Source organism: Conger conger, chromosome 18, assembly GCF_963514075.1.
Source record: "Conger conger chromosome 18, fConCon1.1, whole genome shotgun sequence".
Classification (NCBI taxonomy): Eukaryota; Metazoa; Chordata; class Actinopteri; order Anguilliformes; family Congridae; genus Conger; species Conger conger.
Window position 1 is genome coordinate 12,659,081 of NC_083777.1, and position 20,484 is coordinate 12,679,564.

The following is a 20,484-nucleotide window of genomic DNA, read 5'->3' on the forward strand; positions in this document are numbered from 1 at the left end:
TGCCTTGTAGGATGTGTAGAATTTGTGTGCGACAGATATTAAGAAAGCTACAGGTCCTCTTTAAGTAGGCTATGCATTATTTTATGCAGCTGAACAGTAATAATTAATATTTTAACGGAATACATTTTATACAGCCAATGAAGTGTGCAACTGAAACGACATATCCATCCGACTCATTTGATATTAAACTAAGCGATTCAATTTTAGGGTCATTAACATTCATGAATGAGGATGATATGTAGCCTAATACGCAGAGGTATTAATAAGAAAACTACCCACAGAACCGCCCGTTTACTAGATCAGACTCCTAACTCCCAATGCACATCTCTCTAACTCTTCCGCGCGCACACAGACACGCAAACACACACACAGACACACACACACACACACACACACACACACACACACACACACACACACACGGAGTCTTCCTGGCGCAGATCTGGCGGCTTGGCTTTAATTCCGCTCCTCCCCGCGTGGCGGCTCATTTGATGCAATTCTTTAACGTGAATTGTTTAGTTAAAAACCTCTGAGAGCAGCGGAGACGCAACCGGAGAGGGTAACAGTCTCAACTTGGAAGGTGCTTTTCAACCCACAGATTATTTAAAGAAAACAAGGTTTGCAGTAAATTCCAGTCGAATCGCAGAGAGAGGGAGAGAGAGATGGAGACGAGGGTTACCCCGTGCCCGGGCTTTCCTGTACTTCTGTGGACCTGGCTTTTGATCTTCTCTCAAATTCCGGCGACTGCCAAGACAGAGATAACCTGTGCGCCGTGCCCATCGCCAGTTAAAATAAAGCGGGGGGAGTTACCGCTGGTAAGGGGCATGAACTTGGCGGAGACGAGGACAACATTTTCAAAACAGGTCCCTAAAGAATCTCACCTATCCACAGATGTTAAGGCGGGAGTAAGCGGTGGTCCCATGCTAGCAAACAGTTTTCCCAAGGATGTGAAGAAACTGGTTAAAGATGGAAGAGTGGATGGTCTTTACCTGAAAAAGTCCCCAGATTGGTTACCGCAGAATGCTAAAACCAAAAAACTATCCACTCATCAACTTCCTAGGGAGGGGGGAGTATTTGACATTTCAAGTGATCAAGTTACTCAAAACTCTGCTAATCGCTCATTCGTTGACACAAAGAAAGATGCTAATGTTGTGAGGATCAAACGGAGTGGACCAGAACTGTCCGAATCAACAAATGGTGTTAAAAGCCCCTTTCCTGGCGGGGCGCTTTTGGGTGAGGGAAAAAGCACTGACGTCTCGCTGGACGGGCACAGGCTGAATTCCGAATTTAATTGGAACAGGGACGATGACAAAGTGACAAACCATCGGAAAGACGAGCCCAAACTAATCAGCACCACTTTCCCGCTGTCGGGGGATTCTGCTCATAACCAAGCAATGGTGCATTGGTCTGGACACAACAGCAGCGTAAGTTATATGCGTTATAGTTCATATTGATTATGCATTAAATCGCCCATCCAGATACTAATAAACCCTGTTCATATAATGAATCCTCTCCGCAGTTTAATTGCATAGTGAATCTCCAGTTATTATTTTTTTTACAGTTACAGGTGCGCAGACTGGGTATGGCATGTAAAACAGAATTGTTCTTCGCCAAAACCAGAATCCAGTTTTCCCACCGAGACCCAATCACATTTTATGCGGACTATTTACATTTTCTAATTATGAAGATACACTTTGCTGCAGGTGCCGCGCTCCGCACGATCCAAACGTGTATTGCCGCAATAGCTGTGGCGCAACGGGTTTTTGCGTTTACCTAGCAGAAAATAAGTAGTCTCTGTGAGCTGAATCTTGCACTGTATGCTTTCAATTACAGTATGACAGACAGTATGAATTAGACTGCCCTATCCCCGCCAACCAACGATTGACTACAGTCAATAATTGATTCATCATGTACTGTGATGACATTCACTTAATGAAGTACCATTACATGCAAGTAATTGGAATTATAATATTTAGTGAAACCGGCAAACTCCATGCCCATGTACTTGATTTGTGGCTTTGAATACATTTTAAAATTTATTGTGAGTATTTAGAGAATGCATTTAACTTCTGCGTGTATATGCTTTAGCGAGTGTGTGTGCGCGTGTCTGAGTGCGTGTGTACATGCGCATGTGAGAGGGAAAGAGAGAGAGAGAAAGATGGCTAAATGGACAGCGGCGATAACACCCTGATACGGTTCCCAGTTCTCTTATTGTTATTGGAGATTGTGGTGAGGAGTGGGGGCTCAGGGAAGCCCCCCCCCCCCAAATTAAAAAAATAAAATAAAATAAAAAGTCAATTTAATCTCAACTATATATCTGTACATGTGAAACAGACCATCAATCTTTTTCAATTAAATCTTTGCGGAGAGATATTACATTTGTATTTCATAGACATATTTCAGTTTGTGTTTAATATTGAGTTGGATGGAAATAAAATGTTTAATTTCTCATGCTATAAAGAAGCCCAGAAATGTAGAAATAGCCTGTGTGCGTGTGCGGGTGTATCTACATTAAATGCAGATTTTATTTGATAGCTAAAAGTGATTAACATGCATGGTTTCATTTTGAATGAATTTTCAAATTAAACCATTTCAACCATTTAAAATGAAATAGCACTTGTCATGTTTCAGATGACAAGCATTTTATCATTATTCCAACTTCCGTCATAAATGTCGTGTCATCCAGCAAAATAGCTTGTAAATGCTTTAGTGGCATGTACTCAAGGCAAGACAGACCTGCACATTATGACCAGTTATTTTATGGACTGCATATTATCCTGACAAGTGATACTAATTGTGTTTAACAGTTAAAATTCAACAGAAACCCTTTTTATCTCCCTTCTTTCCATGTACTCCCCCTTCTGCATTGCTGTGTCTTGTAAATGCAGCTGCAGTCAGAATAAGTGAATAAACTACTTTCAACATCCACTGAATTGCACACAGCCATCAAGTTCCTTGACATGTATTCATTATGTGAACTGATATACACTCAGCAAGCACCTTTGGGCAAAGCTGTACACTTGTTTATACATCATATCATATTTAATCAGCCAATCATGTGGCAGCAACTAAATGCATAAAAGGACGCAATCATGTGGCAGCAACTAAATGCATAAAAGGATGTAGTCATGGTCAGCTTCAGCTGTTTTTCTGACCAAATGTCAGAATGGGGAAGAAATGTGATCAAATGACTGTCCATGGAATGATTGTTAGTGCCAGACAGGGCAATTTGAATACCTCAGATCTCCTGGGATTTTCATGCACAACAGTCTCTAGTTTGCAGAGAATGGTGCAAAAACAAGAAAAGATCCAGTGAGCAGCAGTTCTGTGGGCAAAAACACCTTTTTAATGAGGTCAGTTGAGAAGGGCCAGACTGGTCAAAGCTGACAGGAAGGTGACAGTAATGCAAATAACAGTGGTATGCAGAAGAGCATCTCTGAACACAGAACGCATCAAACCTTTTAATTGGATAGGCTACAGCAGAAGAAGACCAATAAGTAAAAAAAAAAATAGTCTAATAAATATTTAATAAAGTGCTCACATCAGTTACATCGGTTACTCTACATTGCTATGGCTAGGGGCTGGCTAGGGCCTAGCTAGTCAGCCAGCTACGAGACTGGCTATTTTCTATGGTAAGCCACCTGCAGTGCGCTGGCTAGCCATTATTGATTGAACCTGAGGAGGACCAGGTTGCTGCACCCTGTTGAAATCAAAGAACATACCATTCATAAGCTACAGAGGTATGCATTGCTCTATTATGGACGAAAAGGTCTGTACCGTATCAGCAGGCATAGGTTGGTTGAAGACATCTAGACATCTTTCAATGGGATCATAACCAGACTATTTTCTGGTTGAATAGTTGACCAATGGAAGAATACAGCCAATAAAACAGTTTGTTACAAACATTATGTACAGTATTAACCGCTATGCCACATGATTTGTATCAAACCATCCTGTACATTTGCTATATATTAAATAGTTGTATAGCTTATATGTCTGATATCAGTTAGGGTTACCCATTGCTATTCGCCTGTTCAGATAACCTTAGTTCATGCACCCCGTTCCTTCAATTTTGTGATTTGTAAAACACAACATCTTTTTCACAAATGAATGACTCCTTTGTTAAACGTAATCTAGCTGAGGTAAATAGTTTCACATCTTCCAACAAATACACAGAAAAAAAGTTGCTGTCCATCTTCTCTGTAGACTTAACTTGTGAGATTGTTTCAGCTCTGTTCCCTGGCAGCGCAAGGCGTTTTCAGGCCGGTTTTCAACTTCACCTCCAAACTGAGTGCTTTGTCTTCATTGCTGTGACCCCGACTGTGTGCTTGATTAATCTGGATTGTGAGACTGAGCTTGATTCCTTTATTTAACAGTGGTAGACTCTGCTTGCTGGTGCTTCTGCACTTGCCTTCCATGACCTCTCTGCAGAGCCTTCACCAGCTGACCTGGCAAGGACCCCTTGTCCTTTACTGTGACTCTTATTTTGATGCAATGACTCTGGCACCAGTGACTGGTGTGTTCAAACATGAAGGAACCAACAGGCGAGATAGCAGTGGAGGGACATCTTTTTTTAACATTGTGCATTCAAGTGAGCTGTTCTGCGAGAGGAACCTCTAAAAGTGGGCTGTAAAGTCACAAATTAATCATTTTTGCTGGGAAGTATCTTTTGGCTTTATGAATGTACTGCAGCACAGTCTGCATATTATTGCTTTAGTGAAGCAAATGGAAATGTGTATTTAAATACTGTTGTGTTTTAACTTTAGTAAAACAGGGGATACCACAGTGTGGGTCCACACAGAACTGTGTAAATGAAACTATTGTGATTTACGTATTCAGCTCAGCAGTAAATCTTAAGATAAATGAGGCAGCAGGTTGCAGGCATAGAGCATAATGCATCATGGAATCCTGAGGCTGCAGGCTATAGCGCATTGTTGACACGACTACTCTAGTTTGGTGAAGAAAAGTCTAAGTTTGATTCCAAATATGTCTGAGCTATTGAAGGAAAACGCAGGTCTTTCGACCTTGGCTCAAGGCACTAAAAGTAGTATTAAACCAACGCAACGATCTGTAGAAGGCAAGTGTGCCAAAATGGAAAGTGATCTTCACCAGATATAGTTTAAATCGGTGGAGGAGTTTAAAAGAAGAGAACATATATGGACTGCAGATGTAAGTTAACTCATCTTTTAGCAACGCTTTGTCGGGGAAGCGAGTATTAAGTAAAATATGCTTATTCTCTGAATCCAGCAGTTCTAACAATCAATGCCTTCATTAAGATGTCCAGCACTCTGAATACTGAACAGAAGTGGTATTGCAGTCAGTCTACAGTAAACTGGTGGAATCAACCAACAAGTAAAAAAAACAAACAAGAGAACTCTAAAGAAACATTAGAATGTACCCACAGTTACTACCCTCTTTGCTGTGAAGCCCCTATCTCTAAGTATAGGGTCCTGCCGATTACTCCCAGGTGCCCAGCCCTTCCCTCCCCCTGCCCAGGTACCAGTAACTTCATGCCCAAGACCTTAAGTTCCCCAGCACGTATCTATATATTTCATTCCTGATTATAAGTGAACAACAGAGTTCCAGACCTCATTGACCAGTGATTGTAGATTTAGTACAAGTGACAGAAAAGGGCCTGACATCTCTGACCAGATGGATAGGGACTCAGGTCAAGGAGTGAACATATGTCTACCTGTTTTACCACTTGGAATCCATATCCAACCTATTCCCCAAGGCCTTGACACACTACTGCATTGCAACTTTCCCATACAACCCCCAACCCCCCCGGCCTGTACTGGTAGGCCGCAATCGTTTATAGGCATGCTTCTTTGTACACTTTGATATGCAATGTTGTTTACGCAGGTTCTCCATAAACTTTGAGGAGTGAGAGTGCCAGAGGGTGTAGCAGAAAGAAAGTTGTTCTAATGAAGAGGGGTTGATCAGATGTCTCTTCAGTGTGGTGGTCTTTTGGTCCACTTCTTCTAGCCACCAGCAGTGCATTGGCTAAGATGTAGAGTAGTTGGCTATACAGGATGGTTGATGGTGGTTCAGGGTGGATTCCACACTGTTCCAGCACCTGTGTGTGTGGCACTCTGTCCTTCCAAGTGATGCCAAGGATTTTCTGAAGCCATCTTACATGGAAGGTCTCAAGGCTTCTGAAATTGTGGCTGTAGATGGTCCATGCCTCACATCCATACAGTAAGGTTGAGATGCAGACTGCATGGTAAGTATTTTGGTCTGGAGGTTGAGGTTGCTGTTCAGGAAACCCCTTCTCTCCTTAGACAACTAAGGCTTGTTTGATGCTGTTTTTCCTCATCTCATCATCCATTATGCATTAGTCAGATATTATGCTTTTCAAGTACTTGAAGGTAGGAATGGTGGCTTCCTGTTGGCTTTCTCTCAGAGATATAGCAAAGCCATACATCAAATAACATTGGTCATACCGTATTAATTTCCAATCTCGCCCATCCTAGGGGTATTCAATATTTTGTGCATTCTAGGGTTAACTGCCTTAGCCAGGCTTCCCAAGAGGGGGGGGGGGGGGGGGGGGGGGGGTCATCTAAGAGCACAATGCACTTAAAGTAAATGTATTGTTAAAAGCAGTGTTAAGCACCATTATATTATGAACATATTCATAGTTTTAGCCTCTTTGTAATGAGACCTAACATTAATATGTTAGGAGGTAATCCTGTTTAGCTATTGAATACCTCTAAAGTGTTTTTTTTATTTTTTTATTTCTGCTTCCAGAAATGTGGAATGTTCGAACATAATTCCATGTAATAAAACCAAATTACACTGCATTGGTTTAAACTGGAACTGGAACTGTATGTAGCAATGTAGATTAACTATCCAGCTTCAACAGTCGTTATCTATATAGACGCTCAATGAATTATTTTAATTGAATGTTACAGATTGCATTCAAACTTACAGTTAGGGGAAAGGAAATCCTGGCAGGCCCTGCCCAGATTCTGGTGTCTCTTCAGTGACCAGTCAGACCAATAAATTGCAATTCTTGATTAGGGCATTTGTGTGACTTTGTCAGAGGACATCCACATTTTTAGAAGGAATATAATACATGCATTACCCCATCCAATTACCCTGTTCCTCTCTTAAGGCCATAATCTAAACACAATATATCTTAGATCTTATTACTTTCATAGTGGATAGCTAGCCATCTCCAAAATCAATCAATGACCATCCTCCATATTTGCCTGTAGGTATGAGGTGCTTCTCCTCCATGTCAAATGTGTGTATGGCCAACACTTTTGGCCATAGCACTCTTGCAGTAATAATTCCAATGATGTTTGGCAAACTCCAGATGCTTGGCTTTGTTTCTTGCGCTTGGTAAGGGCTGTCTTCGTGCAACCCTTCCAGAGTTCGTTGGTATGGGGGTGCTATTCTATGTTTACTTTTTAGACTTGGTGACCCCAAAATGCAAATAATCACTCAATTCTTAATCCCATGGTTCATTATGGCCTCCCTCACCATATCCTTCCCTCTGTGGGAAAAACCATGCATTTGCATTCTATTGCTAGCAAGTTTGCAATCAATGGTCAATTACCCTCTTGACAGTTATTTTGCTTTTCCCGTGCTGATGGATGATAAAGGGATTTCCCATGCTTCTTACCTCATTTTTATACTCTATTGAAACAGGAAGTGTGTGTGTGTGAGGAATCATTTTGAACATGAGATTAATTAAACTTAATTGAACATAACAGATTATCTGCCTTGTTTATTATATGCAGCCATTTTTACCAGGGGTGCCAATAATTCTGGAGCCCACTATGTGGCACAAATGAAAGCCCATTGAAAAGTGTTACCGAAATACACTTTCCGTGAAGATGGAGGATACGGAAGGTTACTACAGAAGGACACGGATCCATACCTCCTATTCATGGGTTCTGAAGTGCTTCACTACAATGGAAATAGGATGTTATCTAGATCCACCTCAGGGGTAGTGTATAGAATACCATTCATTCAGAGATGCCTGAAATACTAAGGACACTTGCTGCTTAATTGACTATGAGTCCATGAGAGCTGAGTCAGTGTGTTGCATACAATACACACTTTGCGCTGTATGCTTAAGGTAATATCAAATGGCAGCACTCTTATGATGACTTTCTATTATGACAGAGTACAGTATTCCCAAACAGATATCAGCATTTCACAATGGACCAAAATGGCAATTACAATGCAAATATCAGGAGGATTGGTGTGTTGAATTTTCTTAAAATACATTTTATATATACCCATACATTTCTACCCGTTTAATTTATAATTCACGTGGTAAAATTGCACACTCAGTTATTATACGTTTTTGTTTCACCTTTCAATTTCAAAGAAATTACAGCACTTTACATATAGCTGTTAGGAATCGAAATAATCCTGCATTGCAATAAGTAGGCATATAATATCAGACGCAAAACTAAGCCACTTAACCACAACCCGTAAGGAGTACCAGTGAAGCAGTGGTATAGAAGGATTAAACATTTATTAATATGTACACATTAATGATGGTTCTCTATCGATAACATGAAAGTCCTTTAAAAAAACATCTCACCGGGCAGCCAACTAGCAGTTCCAGACTCTTGAAGATGACAGGGGAGGTCTTTTCAGAGTTCCCATAATGATTACAAATAGCAATAATAATGGGCAGCTAGGCTAATTAGTAACGCATTTAGAAAGCTGGAATTAACAATGTCGTAAAAGGAACTGTATATTGTCCCGCATCTAAAATTGCTGTTCCCGGTGACCGTCGTCAACATCAGCACAACATGTCTCCCCCAGTGACGTGGCCAAGCGATGTCCAGCCGCATCTTGTCTCGTTGTGTTGTCTGGAGGGTTCCCATGGAAAACGTGTGCGTTCTCAAGCAGCTCCCAGCAGGGCAGTGACGTCATCTACACCTAAAAAGAGACAAACACGGCAGCACGCAAAGCCAAAAGGAAACACAAAGCAGAGGGACGCAACACCCCCACCCTTAAGACAAAGAAATTAAACGCCTCCGATCTCTTAAACCCATATTGTATGTAGGGCTGCAACTAACGATTTTGTTAGAGTAATCGACAGATTAATCTATCGATTAGTCAATAAACTGGGGGGGGGGGGGCAATTGATTCAATTTGCATTTGAACATTTCAAAAATGTATTGACTTTTTGAAGTATGACGACGTCTTATTGCTTTTAATGTAGACTCATTATAGTTCCTTTATTCTCTTGAAATAAAACACCCACCACTTACTATGACATTGTTTTTGATGATACAATTTCTCTGCATGTAGCATACTTGCCGATGCTTGTCACACAAACAAAACTTTAATTGAATACAGCTCATTCAGTGACATGTCTGAGAATAGCCATGTTTGTGTGACAGAGCTACGAATACATAACAAGAGCAAGCTAGGCAACCTAGCATCACAGCTCCTGGATCCTTTCTTTCAAAGTGTTCATGCATGGCCGTCATGCTGCTGTGACCTGCCGTTCTAAAGAATTCCCACACTTTGGATGCTCAGGTTTTTTGGATGAAATCTCCCGCAGTCATGACCATGTTCAAAAAAATACAATGAATTATGAATATCCGAATCAACGAAATGACAGTCGATGTCATCACTGATGTTGACTAATCATTGCAGCCCTAATTGTATGTGTATATGAACATATCTACAATAAAGCTCTGAACGTGATAATTTATTGTAACATTCATACGTCCGGGACAAGGCATCAGCGACAATGTTATCCCGTCCGCGGATGGGTCGAATATCTAGATCATAACCCTGTAAAAATAAGCTCCACCACGAGACGCTGTTGTTTCACGTGCAGTTAAGATAGTGGGTTATGATCAGTCAACACCACTAAGGGACGAAAAGCGGAGCCTCCGTACACATCAAAATGCTGTAATGCAAGAATCAGAGCTAGTGTCTCTCTCAATTCTGGAGTATACCCGTTGATGTTGATTAAACTTCTTTAAGTAGCAAACGGGATGATCAACCCCAAAAGTGGTCTCTGCACATTTCTCTGGGTTCATGCGATAAGGGCGTTGCTTAATCGGAAGAGAAACACCCACATCAACGTCATGTTCCATCAGGCAAGTGCGACTGAGAACTCAGAACAGGGAAATGTGTGTAAGAATAAGTTTAGTGATGTCGGCTCTTTCAGAGTCCGACAAATGAGACAAGCACACCTCCACATTTTTCAGAAACTCTGAATTCCGCAACCTCCCTTCCGTTATACTCTTTGGAGGCATAACCACGTCCCTGTCTCCCTCATGTTCATCGGCGGGAGAGGCAGGAACGCAAGACACCACGGCCCTCACCTCATGCGTTTTAGACCTGATGGTCCCAGTAAAAGTTAAGCGACATGGGGGCGACATGGCTCAGGCAGTAAGAGCAATCGTCTGGCAGTCAGAGGGTTGCCGGTTCGATCCCCTGCCCGGGCTGTGTCGAAGTGTCCCTGAGCAAGACGCCTAACCCCCAAATGGAGCTGGTCGGCGCCTTGCATGGCAGCCAATCGGCCGTCGGTGTGTAAGTGTGTGTATGAATGGGTGAATGAGAAGCATCAATTGTACAGCGCTTTGGATAAAGGCGCTATTTAAAAGCCAACTATTTACCATTTTAAGCATGTTAAGATTGGAAATTACACATAATCAAGCAGATTAGTGGCACTTCAGTCAGCTAATCACTTTTCTTTAAGTAGCTTCAAAGGACCACGTACCGTGTGTCCGAAAACTAATTTGGCAGGGCTGTAGCCAAGGGATTCCTGAACAACCTCCCGTACGGCAAAAAGCATTAAATGAATGCTTTCATCCCAGTCCATTTCAAGTTCCAGGCAGTACGCAACATATTCTTGAGCGTCTGGTGAAAATGCTCAAGTGCACCCTGTGGCTCGGGATAAGCACTCGAAGTACAGTGATTACTCGCAAGCTGCTCAAGAACTTGTGCAAAGACCTTAGACAAAGTTTGATCCCTGATCAGACTGAATAGTCTTAGGAAGCCCAAACAAGGAATATAACTTAACAAGTGCTTTAACGACACGTTAAGGTGCCATTATCTTCCGCAATGGAATCGCTTTGGGAAAACGGGTAGACAGGAACATTAGTGAGCAGATACCGGTACCCGTCTTGGTCCGTGGTAATGGACGAACACAATCAATAAGTACCCTTTAAAATGGTTCTCCGAATGCCGGAATGGGGTACAATGGGGCTGGGGGAATTTTCTGATTCGGTTTCCCCATAAGCTAGCATACAGGACAGGTCTGGCAGTATCTGGCAATGTCCTTCTTCAGCCCAGGTCAAAAGAAGTGCTTCAGCACACGGTCATAGGTCTTCTGTCATGTGCAAGGCCAAGTAACTCTTTGCGAAAGGCAGACCGAACCACAATTTCATGGACAGTGCAGCAGTCATCCTGAACTGAAGCGTCAACTCGTCTCCATTGACAAAGTACCCAGTGGGCACCATAATGTTTGGGACAAATGGCTTCACAGGAGTTTCTAATTAGTCGGGTGTTTCCAATTGCTTCATTAGACCTCAGAGTCCTGAGTCCAAGTACCATTTTGTACACAAGAATCTGCATGCCGGGCCCACCACTACAATGTTCTTGGAGAGGGACAGTCTGTCATCCATCACCGCTCCGAGGTTCTTTGCAGAAGATGACAGCAGCAAGGTGTACCCTAGGGAAATGGAGAAATGGAGAAGGAGGGGAGAGGTTAGAGCAGGAATGAAGCTTCGCTCCGACTTACCTGTGTTGAGATGGTCGTTATCCATCCAGCCCTGATGTCCCACAGGCAAGTGGAGATGCAGGCGGAGACATGTGGGTTAGATGGGGAGAAGGAGAGGGAGTTTGGTGTCATCAGCATAACAGTGATAAGAAATAATGCACGGAGATAACAGGGCCAAGGGATTAAGTATAATAGGACCGAGGACTGAGCCCTGGGTACTACAGTACTGGCGATAGAACAAGGTACTACAGTACTACACCGGTCCAGGCAACCTGGAAGGAGTGACCAGAGATGTAGGACTCCATCTGCTGCCAGGGAGAGCAGGAAGATGGAATAGTCAACCAACATTAAATAGAAAGTACTTGCAAAGTTGAGCACAGTAATTGCAAAATACCTGGAAGGCCAAGGAAAACCTCTAAATTTGAATTCACTATACTTATGACAAACCCCAAAAAACCTGTGACTGATCAGAAACACTCTTCAGGCCAGAGTCTGTCAGTACCTACTCTCCACAGAAGACTTCACAACAAAAACTAGAGGCTACCCTCCGAGATGCAGACCACTAGTTAGCTGAGAAACAGCATAGCTCAGTTGCCAAGTACCCAAAAGAGAGTATGGGGTTCTGGAAAAAGGTATCGTGGACATAAGGGACCAAGATTGACTTGCATCAGTGATAGCAGAAGAAACCTTTGGAGACCAAAATAAACTGCCCATGGCTCAGGCAGTAAGAGCAGTCGTCTGGCAGTCGGAGGGTTGCCAGTTCGATCCCCCGCCCGGGCTGTGTTGAAATGTCCCTGAGCAAGACACCTAACCCCCCAAATGCTCCTGATGAGCTGGTTGGTGCCTTGCATGGCAGCCAATCGCTGTCAGTGTGTGAGTGTGTATGAATGGGTGAATGAGAAGCATCAATTGTACAGCGCTTTGGATAAAGGCGCTATATAAATGCCAACCATTTACCATCTAAAGTGTCCCCCCTCCCCCCATCTGTGAAACATGGAGGTGGGGGTATTATAGTTTGGGCATGCATAGCTTTCACAGATAGTGCCTCACTTGTCTTAATAGATGGCGTCAATGCTGATAGCAGCCGCAGAAAGGATTCTGAAGTGCATAGAAACATCTTATCTGCTCAGTTTGAAGCAAATGCCTCCAAGCTCTTTGGATGACACTTCATCCGATAGCAATGAAAAATGTCCCAAACATAATGCTAAAGAAACAGTTTTTCAAAGCCAAAAATGGGAATTCTTAACTGGCCCAAGTCACCCAATCTGAATCTAATTCAACATGCATTTCATATGCTGTAGTACAGGTCTGGCAGAGGATCACCAGATAAGATACTCAACACCTGGCCATGTCAATGTGTCAGACATCAAGCAGTCATTGCATGAAAAGGATGTGTCAAAGTACTACAAATGACTGCATTAATTCATAATGTCCCAAACATTTTAGTACGGTCAAACTTGGGGGAGCTGGGTATGGATACAAGCAGCTGTCATTTCTATATTATAAACCCATGAAATCAAAGTGTAACCTTTATTGTATGTGTATATGAACATATTTACAATATGTGCACAGGCTCAGGTGAATAGTTTGCTTACAACCAAATATTAAATATAAAATATAAAAATGACTGTCCCAATACTTTTCCATTTTAGAGTACATGGGTGAGGGCAATTGGAAATCATGACATTGGATTATTGAATTCACAATTAAACTAAGAATAAACTGGGACCAGTTGTAATCGTTTTACCCAAAAGGGAATAGAATTAATTATTTGCAGGTACTACTGCCTTTAAGTTCTTTACTTTATATCGCCTGCACTTCATGATACTGATGATGACCTCGCTTTATGAACATTAAAATAACTTAATGTTGGATGATTAATGTACATTACAATCTTGGCTTGGTTGTCTGAGTTTGGACCAAAATCACCCTTCCCCAAGTTATGCCAACAAACTGAACTTCCTTTGCAGGGAAAGTCTGAGGAACTTGTTTGTAAACACTAATTAGGGGGGAAAAAATGGACCCTTCTGGATTCCTAAATTATTTATTATACTCGCTCCTCTTCCTTGGCAGTGGGAATGTGAGGATAAAATAGGACTGAAATTCAGGGTAGATAATGAATTACAGGGGAATGTATCCAAGGTTTGCACATAAGAGGAGCTAAATAGGTCCCTTGTGTGCTTCCTAAGTTATATTAGCCACAGTACAGCTGGCATTGTGCATCAGCAATATATTTATCCACTGCAGGGGTTGTACAGGGTATACATTTGAAATAAAATCGGCACTTCAGTTTCTACGATTAGGCCTTCATAGGAGCTACAAAGACATTCATAAATGCTTAAAACCGTACACAGGGCAGGTCACATGTTACTTGGCAAATCACAGTAACGTTACTTGCACCGATCACTGGTGTGATATGACTTACGAATATTTGTGTTTCTTGACAAGCACTTATGAATGCATATCCCCCTCCTTTTGAATAAGTTATGCATCTTATCAAGGACCATTCAGAGAAATTACAAAGGTCATACAGATTACACAGTCTCATCAAGTTAAATATTGAATGAAACATCATTACGTTTACAAATGTATTCATACAAAATACTTCACTATTTGTTCTGCAGACATTTGGTTGGAAAAGAGCAGAAGTGCATTTTAAACTGAATACGATGCAATTTCTGCATTTAGTCATGCCAGTATAAGCTTTTCACAGAAGTGCTGAGGTATTGCTTCATTGCATTTGCCTTTCCTGCTATGCATTTCATAAATCCGTGCAGGAATTCAGTTTTTCCCACTATATTTGTGCCTGGAATATTTCGCCTCCTGTCTGCAAATGCAAACTATATAAAAATCATACTCTGAGAGTTTGTAATTGTAAGACAGAGATGATCAAGGTCATAAGAATGAATGAATAAACACCGCAGTGATCCACCATAAATAAATAAGTCACTCATAGCATATGGTTGGTTTGTCTTTCTTTTTTTGATGAAATCCCAGTCTCCCACCACTACATTTCCTTTTGTGTTGAGATCAATAAAATCAGTGGCACCTGGTTGTGCAGTGCCATGTAAACACATAAATGTTATCCCACACTGAATTGGAGAATAGCCCCATAAGTATTTAAAAGCTGTTCTTCATTGCACGTTCAGTCAGTGGGCTACAAACTTTAGTTCCTGAGAAGGTAATACTTCATAATGCATCAGTGGGAATTTTAAAATAGTTTTATTTACCGCACAGAAGTTGCGGCCTGGAAATGGTATTGTTGCTGGATAAGCCTGTCCCTCCACTTGAGTTAAGGTGTTCATAATGGGTACGATTCCAGTGTGCTGACCAACTTTCAAAGAATGCTGACAAACTCTGAAGCGGGCATTAAATCGTGGCTCAAATTGTGTCTCGTGTTGTGGATTAAGAGTGAAAATGGCCATTGGTGTATGACAAATTCGGTTTGCTTCAGTCAGGCCAGGTTGTCAAAGCGGAGTTAGGATTACCCAACGTTCTCTTTCCATCCAGGCGGGACATCAATTCTTAATGTCGGGTTTGTCCTAAAATGTGCATTCCATAGATCATACTGGACATAAACAACCCTAGTATTATGTTCACAATGCGCTCACTAAAGTGCTCCCCCCGTAGTATTTTAAAAATCAAATATCATATCTCGATCCAATTAATCATTCACAGACAGGAGTTGTCTTTCTTGCAACTGCTTTGAGGTCAGTATTTAATCAAGTAGCTGCCATTAATGCCAGATTGTGGGTGATGACAAAATGTGAAGTCGTCTGAAAGACACTTCATAATGCAAATGATTATCATAATCATGCAATTCTGGACAAAACATGCTATTACAATGAGTGCAGAGTCCTTTAGATTCTTGGCTGAAGTGTGCCTCAAAATGCAATAAAAATTTAATCAAACATTTTAGAGCTGCCAATTCTATAATATGTGCCATTCATAGCCTATATACATTTATCTATACGAGGCAGAATAAAATTAAGTGACTGAAAGGTCAAACTGTCATCTGCAAAACAGCATACAGCTGTTTGCTGCACATCACGTTTGCTCACCTTGTGTTTCCCAACATTAACTACGGGTTTATATTTAAAGTGACTGCAAAGGCAAGTCCGTGAATGGATTCAGACTACACTGTATGGGGTTATTATGGTAAATATTAGAGAAAGCAAATGCGATGCAAACATTTCCATCTATTCCTAATGTATTACCAGACTGAACCCTTGCGTCCAGGTCCTTCATGACATCAAGAATTCCAAGACCCAATGGCCAATAAATATTTTAGTCTCATTGCATATCTCCCATACTGTAGTTTCATGAGATTTGTATATAGATTTTATGGAGAGATTTGCAGCCCGAGCCATGTGGTGGCACAGTGGAAAACCCTGTCATATCACAATAACATCCTGGGTTCAAATCCCGACCAGTACATTTCTGTGTTTAGTTTGCATTGTGCTATTTTTCAGCCCTTAATCCCTCTACCATCCGTATCCCTCTCTGTCTCCCTCCTTTGATACAATACAACATTTGTTGGTGGTACATTTTGGAAGGAGCTGAGGAGGGAGATTGGGTAGTGAAGTGATCTAGACCACGCTTATACAATCCTGACATTGTTTTCAATATAGATTTTATATCCAACCTGAAATGTGTGTTAGTTATTTTATTTTCAATAGATATTTGGTGGATCTGTAGAGGATACATCCCTCTGTGATCATTAATGGTTATTTAATTTTCCAGCTGTTTTACATTCATTTTAAAAGGAAGCGCATCAATTTATAATAGTTCTTGTTTTAATATTAATGTTCTCAGTCAGCAGCTTCCCAGTATTCATTATTACTGCAGTCAACAACCTGTGAACATGCATCAGCAAATCTTATGCTGGTATGGCGACGCGAGACCTCTTTCCAACAATGCTTTTTAGGTCTTTATTCTAACAGAACATTTGTCTACTGTAAGATGTGTATAGAATATGCCTTGAGTCGCAGACAAAGCATTGTTAATTGCTAAAGCAATTGATCCAAAAACACTGTTGGGAGCAAGAAAATTGATCAGAAATTGAGTAGTAATTGCCAAATATGGGATTTGTCTGTTGGACAAATAGCGGGGTAAGTCAGCCCCTTGCTTTGCACAGAGATGTAGCATTGCGATGCAACTGCTCATGCTGCTGAAAGTAATTGCAAGATTTTGTACTTATTGGTAAAAACTCATAACCATAATCTAGTTTATTACAGATTAACCTGAAGATTGTTACCATTTTTCTGAATTTTAGTGACATGAAATTAAGAAATTACAGAAAGTAGCTACAGATTGAGGCATGTTTTAATCTTATTGTGAAAAAAAAAAAACATTCATGAAAGTATTCTGGACAGGAACTCTCATTTAGTACATTAATTATGAATGTTCACTGAGAATTTCTGAATAACTATGGATATACATATCTTTGAAAATCTCAGGGATGCATTATGCATGTTATTCTATTAAATAAACCCTATTACTGAATTTAAAACTAAAATTATTTTAAAGATAATGGCAGCTTAAAAGTTAATTCTGCTTTACCTGTGTGCCCTTAACCCTTCAGGTATGTTTTGGACAATTTGACCTGTTCTAAAAGGGAAAAAAACAGGTAAAAAGGGGAAAAACAACAAAAAAAAAACCCATCAAAACTCGAAACCTTGTCTGCTTGGCCGAATTTTATTAGTATAATTAACATGCAAACAAATACTTATTTAAATGTGTCTGCAACTCAAGGGGTACAAAAGCATGCCTTCCTCTGCATCTCCATCTAAATCCCAGACAAAATTAGCCTCCGTTCCCACACCTCCCCATCACAACCCAACCCCTGTGCACACATTTGTTCCTATGGGAATACTCAACTCTCCATCCCGTATATGCGCAGTACAACAGTGGCAAACATCGCCCTACCAATGCTGGGAAATGTATATTTTTATTTCCCATGAGAACTCTCCTCACATGGGTGTGAGTGAAGGCAATATATACCATGGGGACATTAAATCAATTCGATTCGCTGTCCTTTCCTTCAGGTATTTGCATATGCATAATTCATATGCACAGCTCGAGACTTATTTCTTGCCGTCCTTGGCACCAGTGTCCTGAGGCAGTGCCGTGTTCCAACACTAGAGGGAGTGATTCGATTATGCAACCTACAGTAAACAGAACATGTTGGACAGAAGCTACACACACACACACACACACACACACACACACACACACACACACACACACACACACACACACACACACACACACACACCTTGTTGGAAATAGCAACTGCTATTTTTGAGCATTGGCTGCCTCAGTGACGCATTCACACATTCTGTACATCTTATGGTTAGCTTTACCCCTGCCACACTGTATGGAGTGAGTCAGTGAGAGATAGAGAAGAGAGTGACAGAAGAGAGCAGATATACTAAATTACACATTTGAAATGTATTCAGCAAGTTTAAGTGAAGTAACAAGAGAATGGTTAGATCTTTTTGCAGATTTGTTGCAGAATTTACACAAGGCTGCCACATCAAAGACCTTCCTTTTTCTTTTGAAGGAAAAACCTGAGTGAGTGAGTGAGTGAGTGAGTGTGTGAGTGAGTGAGTGAGTGAGTGTGTGAGTGTGTGTGAGTGTGTGAGTGTGTGAGTGTGTGAGTGTGTGAGTGTGTGTGAGTGTGTGAGTGTGTGAGAGTGTGTGAGTGTGTGTGTGAGGGATAGGTGTCAGGGTGTGGGTGCGCGCTCTCTGGCCGGCACAGATACATATCCATTGAGGTCCAATTCTGGCAGCCACATTTGTACAAATACATTTGTGCCCAAGGACCCCACCATATGAGCAGCCTCCCTCTACTGATGACTAATCAGGACCCTGGGTAAGACACTGCAGCTCCAGAGGGGAGATTGTGGAGACTCCATTAAGGCAAAGCAGGATAACCTTCTGGAGCATGAGATGAATGAGCCTGTGAAAACCACTGATTAAAGCAAAAATATTGTACAATCTTTAAAAATCACTAGTCTTGCTTTTACCTATATTTAGCCAGTCTAAAGTGCATGGCTAAGTACACAAGCCGTGCTTTTCCGAATATATGATTCGAGCCTTCAGTTCTTGACTTCAAACTCTTTGGAAGGACCTGGAATGTGTGAGCAAATGTCTTTTTCAGAATAAAATTGCAGTTTTTCTAGACCATTGAATGAAAGCAGCGGTGTGTACAGAAAACAGACTGTAGATACAACAGAACCTTTTTCAGTTATATATAGCCTGACTTGCAGGTTAGTACAACAGATAGAGGGAATTATTTGCTGCAGACATACTGTGTGAAAAATGTTGTTTGTGAGGAACTCGTACGTACAGTATTTTGCGGTATTGAGAGCAATAATGTTGCAGTAGACCTGCTGTATGAAAGATGTTCAGCACTCCCATCAGATTTTAACACTCCCATCATGACTATAAAGGTAAAAGCTAAATTGATATTTCTTAGGTGATGGTGCCAGACAAGTGTACACCATTAGGCTCAGTTTATTAAATCCAAATTTGGCAAAAGAATGTAAGGGCATATCCAAGAGCACCAATGCATTATGTGAAGGATTTAAAACAGAAACATGGCTGAACTGAGCATATGACTGTATAATGTTAGTTATAGTGACTGACAGAGCACAGCCTATTTACTTTGGCCTGTTACACATTATACTATAGGGTGCAGTACATTACTCCAAACCAGGCAACGGGAGTGTAACAATCCCCACCCTCATGACATCCCAGAGTGGTAAAATGGGGTAAACTGCTGAGAATGAACTTTCTCTGCAATAGATGGAACTTTCAAAACACAATAGACTGGCTTCTCTATGGAATAAGCCTTAAGGCTGCAAATGGGGCTATGTGAAAATCAAGTTTAAGTAACAGGAAAGCTACACCTGTCTTATAGTTTAAGTGTTTACAGAAGGGGTCATGTGCAGTTTGGAGCTGAATAAGGCTGAATCGGTTTTTTATAGTGATTTCCCAGAAGCGTGGGTTTTCCTGACAGCAACAGTAAAGTGTGGGCAAAAAATTATCAGTCTTAATAAAGGAATAGTTGTCCGGTGAAATTTCCCAAGAGGTGCCTTCCCGTATTTGTAATTAATCCGGAAGATCTAAATAATATCCAAAGCCTAAAGGTAAAAATCAAGGTCTTTTACATTCTTTCAATAAAACGAATAAGGGTTAGAGAAATGCTAAATAAGATGGCTCAAACACTACATTTCCCTGCTGCCCTGGGGCTGAGATTGCAGTGGGAATTGTACCGTGGGACTTTAGATTTTTTATATTCAGTTACCACATCGATAATAGGCAATTCCTGGAAAACCGTATTCCCTGTTCTTTTACCTTCTTACACTGCGTACGTTGAAAGCTCGGTTTGATGACTATTAAAAACCGAACATTACGGGTGCTTACGTTTGTGCCGCTGGTGCCTGGGTCCGCGGAACGTGCAAATTATTCTCGACTCGCCTCACACAGATTCCAGGGGAGACAGCCTTCAGCTTCTACAAATCCACCCTGGCTCCTTCCTTCTGATAACGCGCTGACTTCAGCGACTTACACGGATTATATTCTTTCCCCCCCTCGTGTACGATCCCATTTATACAGCTGGATATATAGTGTAGCAGTTCATGTGAAGTGCCTTGCTCCAGGGCAGGGAAGCGGCACTGCAGTTGGGAATCCCACACACAGTCCCAAACTATTGTGCTATGCTGCCGCTACTAATGGAAAAGCTGAATAAAACCGTAAAACACTTA

The 20,484-nt window shown here is 41.3% G+C and overlaps 1 protein-coding gene across 1 annotated transcript in view; it reads left to right on the top strand.

Annotated features, from left to right (window-relative positions):
- The first annotated feature begins 824 nt into the window (after window positions 1–824).
- LOC133118604 (VPS10 domain-containing receptor SorCS3-like) overlaps window positions 825–20,484 on the top strand; it is a 133,106-nt gene continuing 113,446 nt past the window's right edge. The window contains exon 1 of the mRNA XM_061228713.1: window positions 825–1,424. Within this exon, the coding sequence (XP_061084697.1) occupies window positions 825–1,424 (600 nt within the window). The remainder of the gene's footprint in view (window positions 1,425–20,484) is intronic.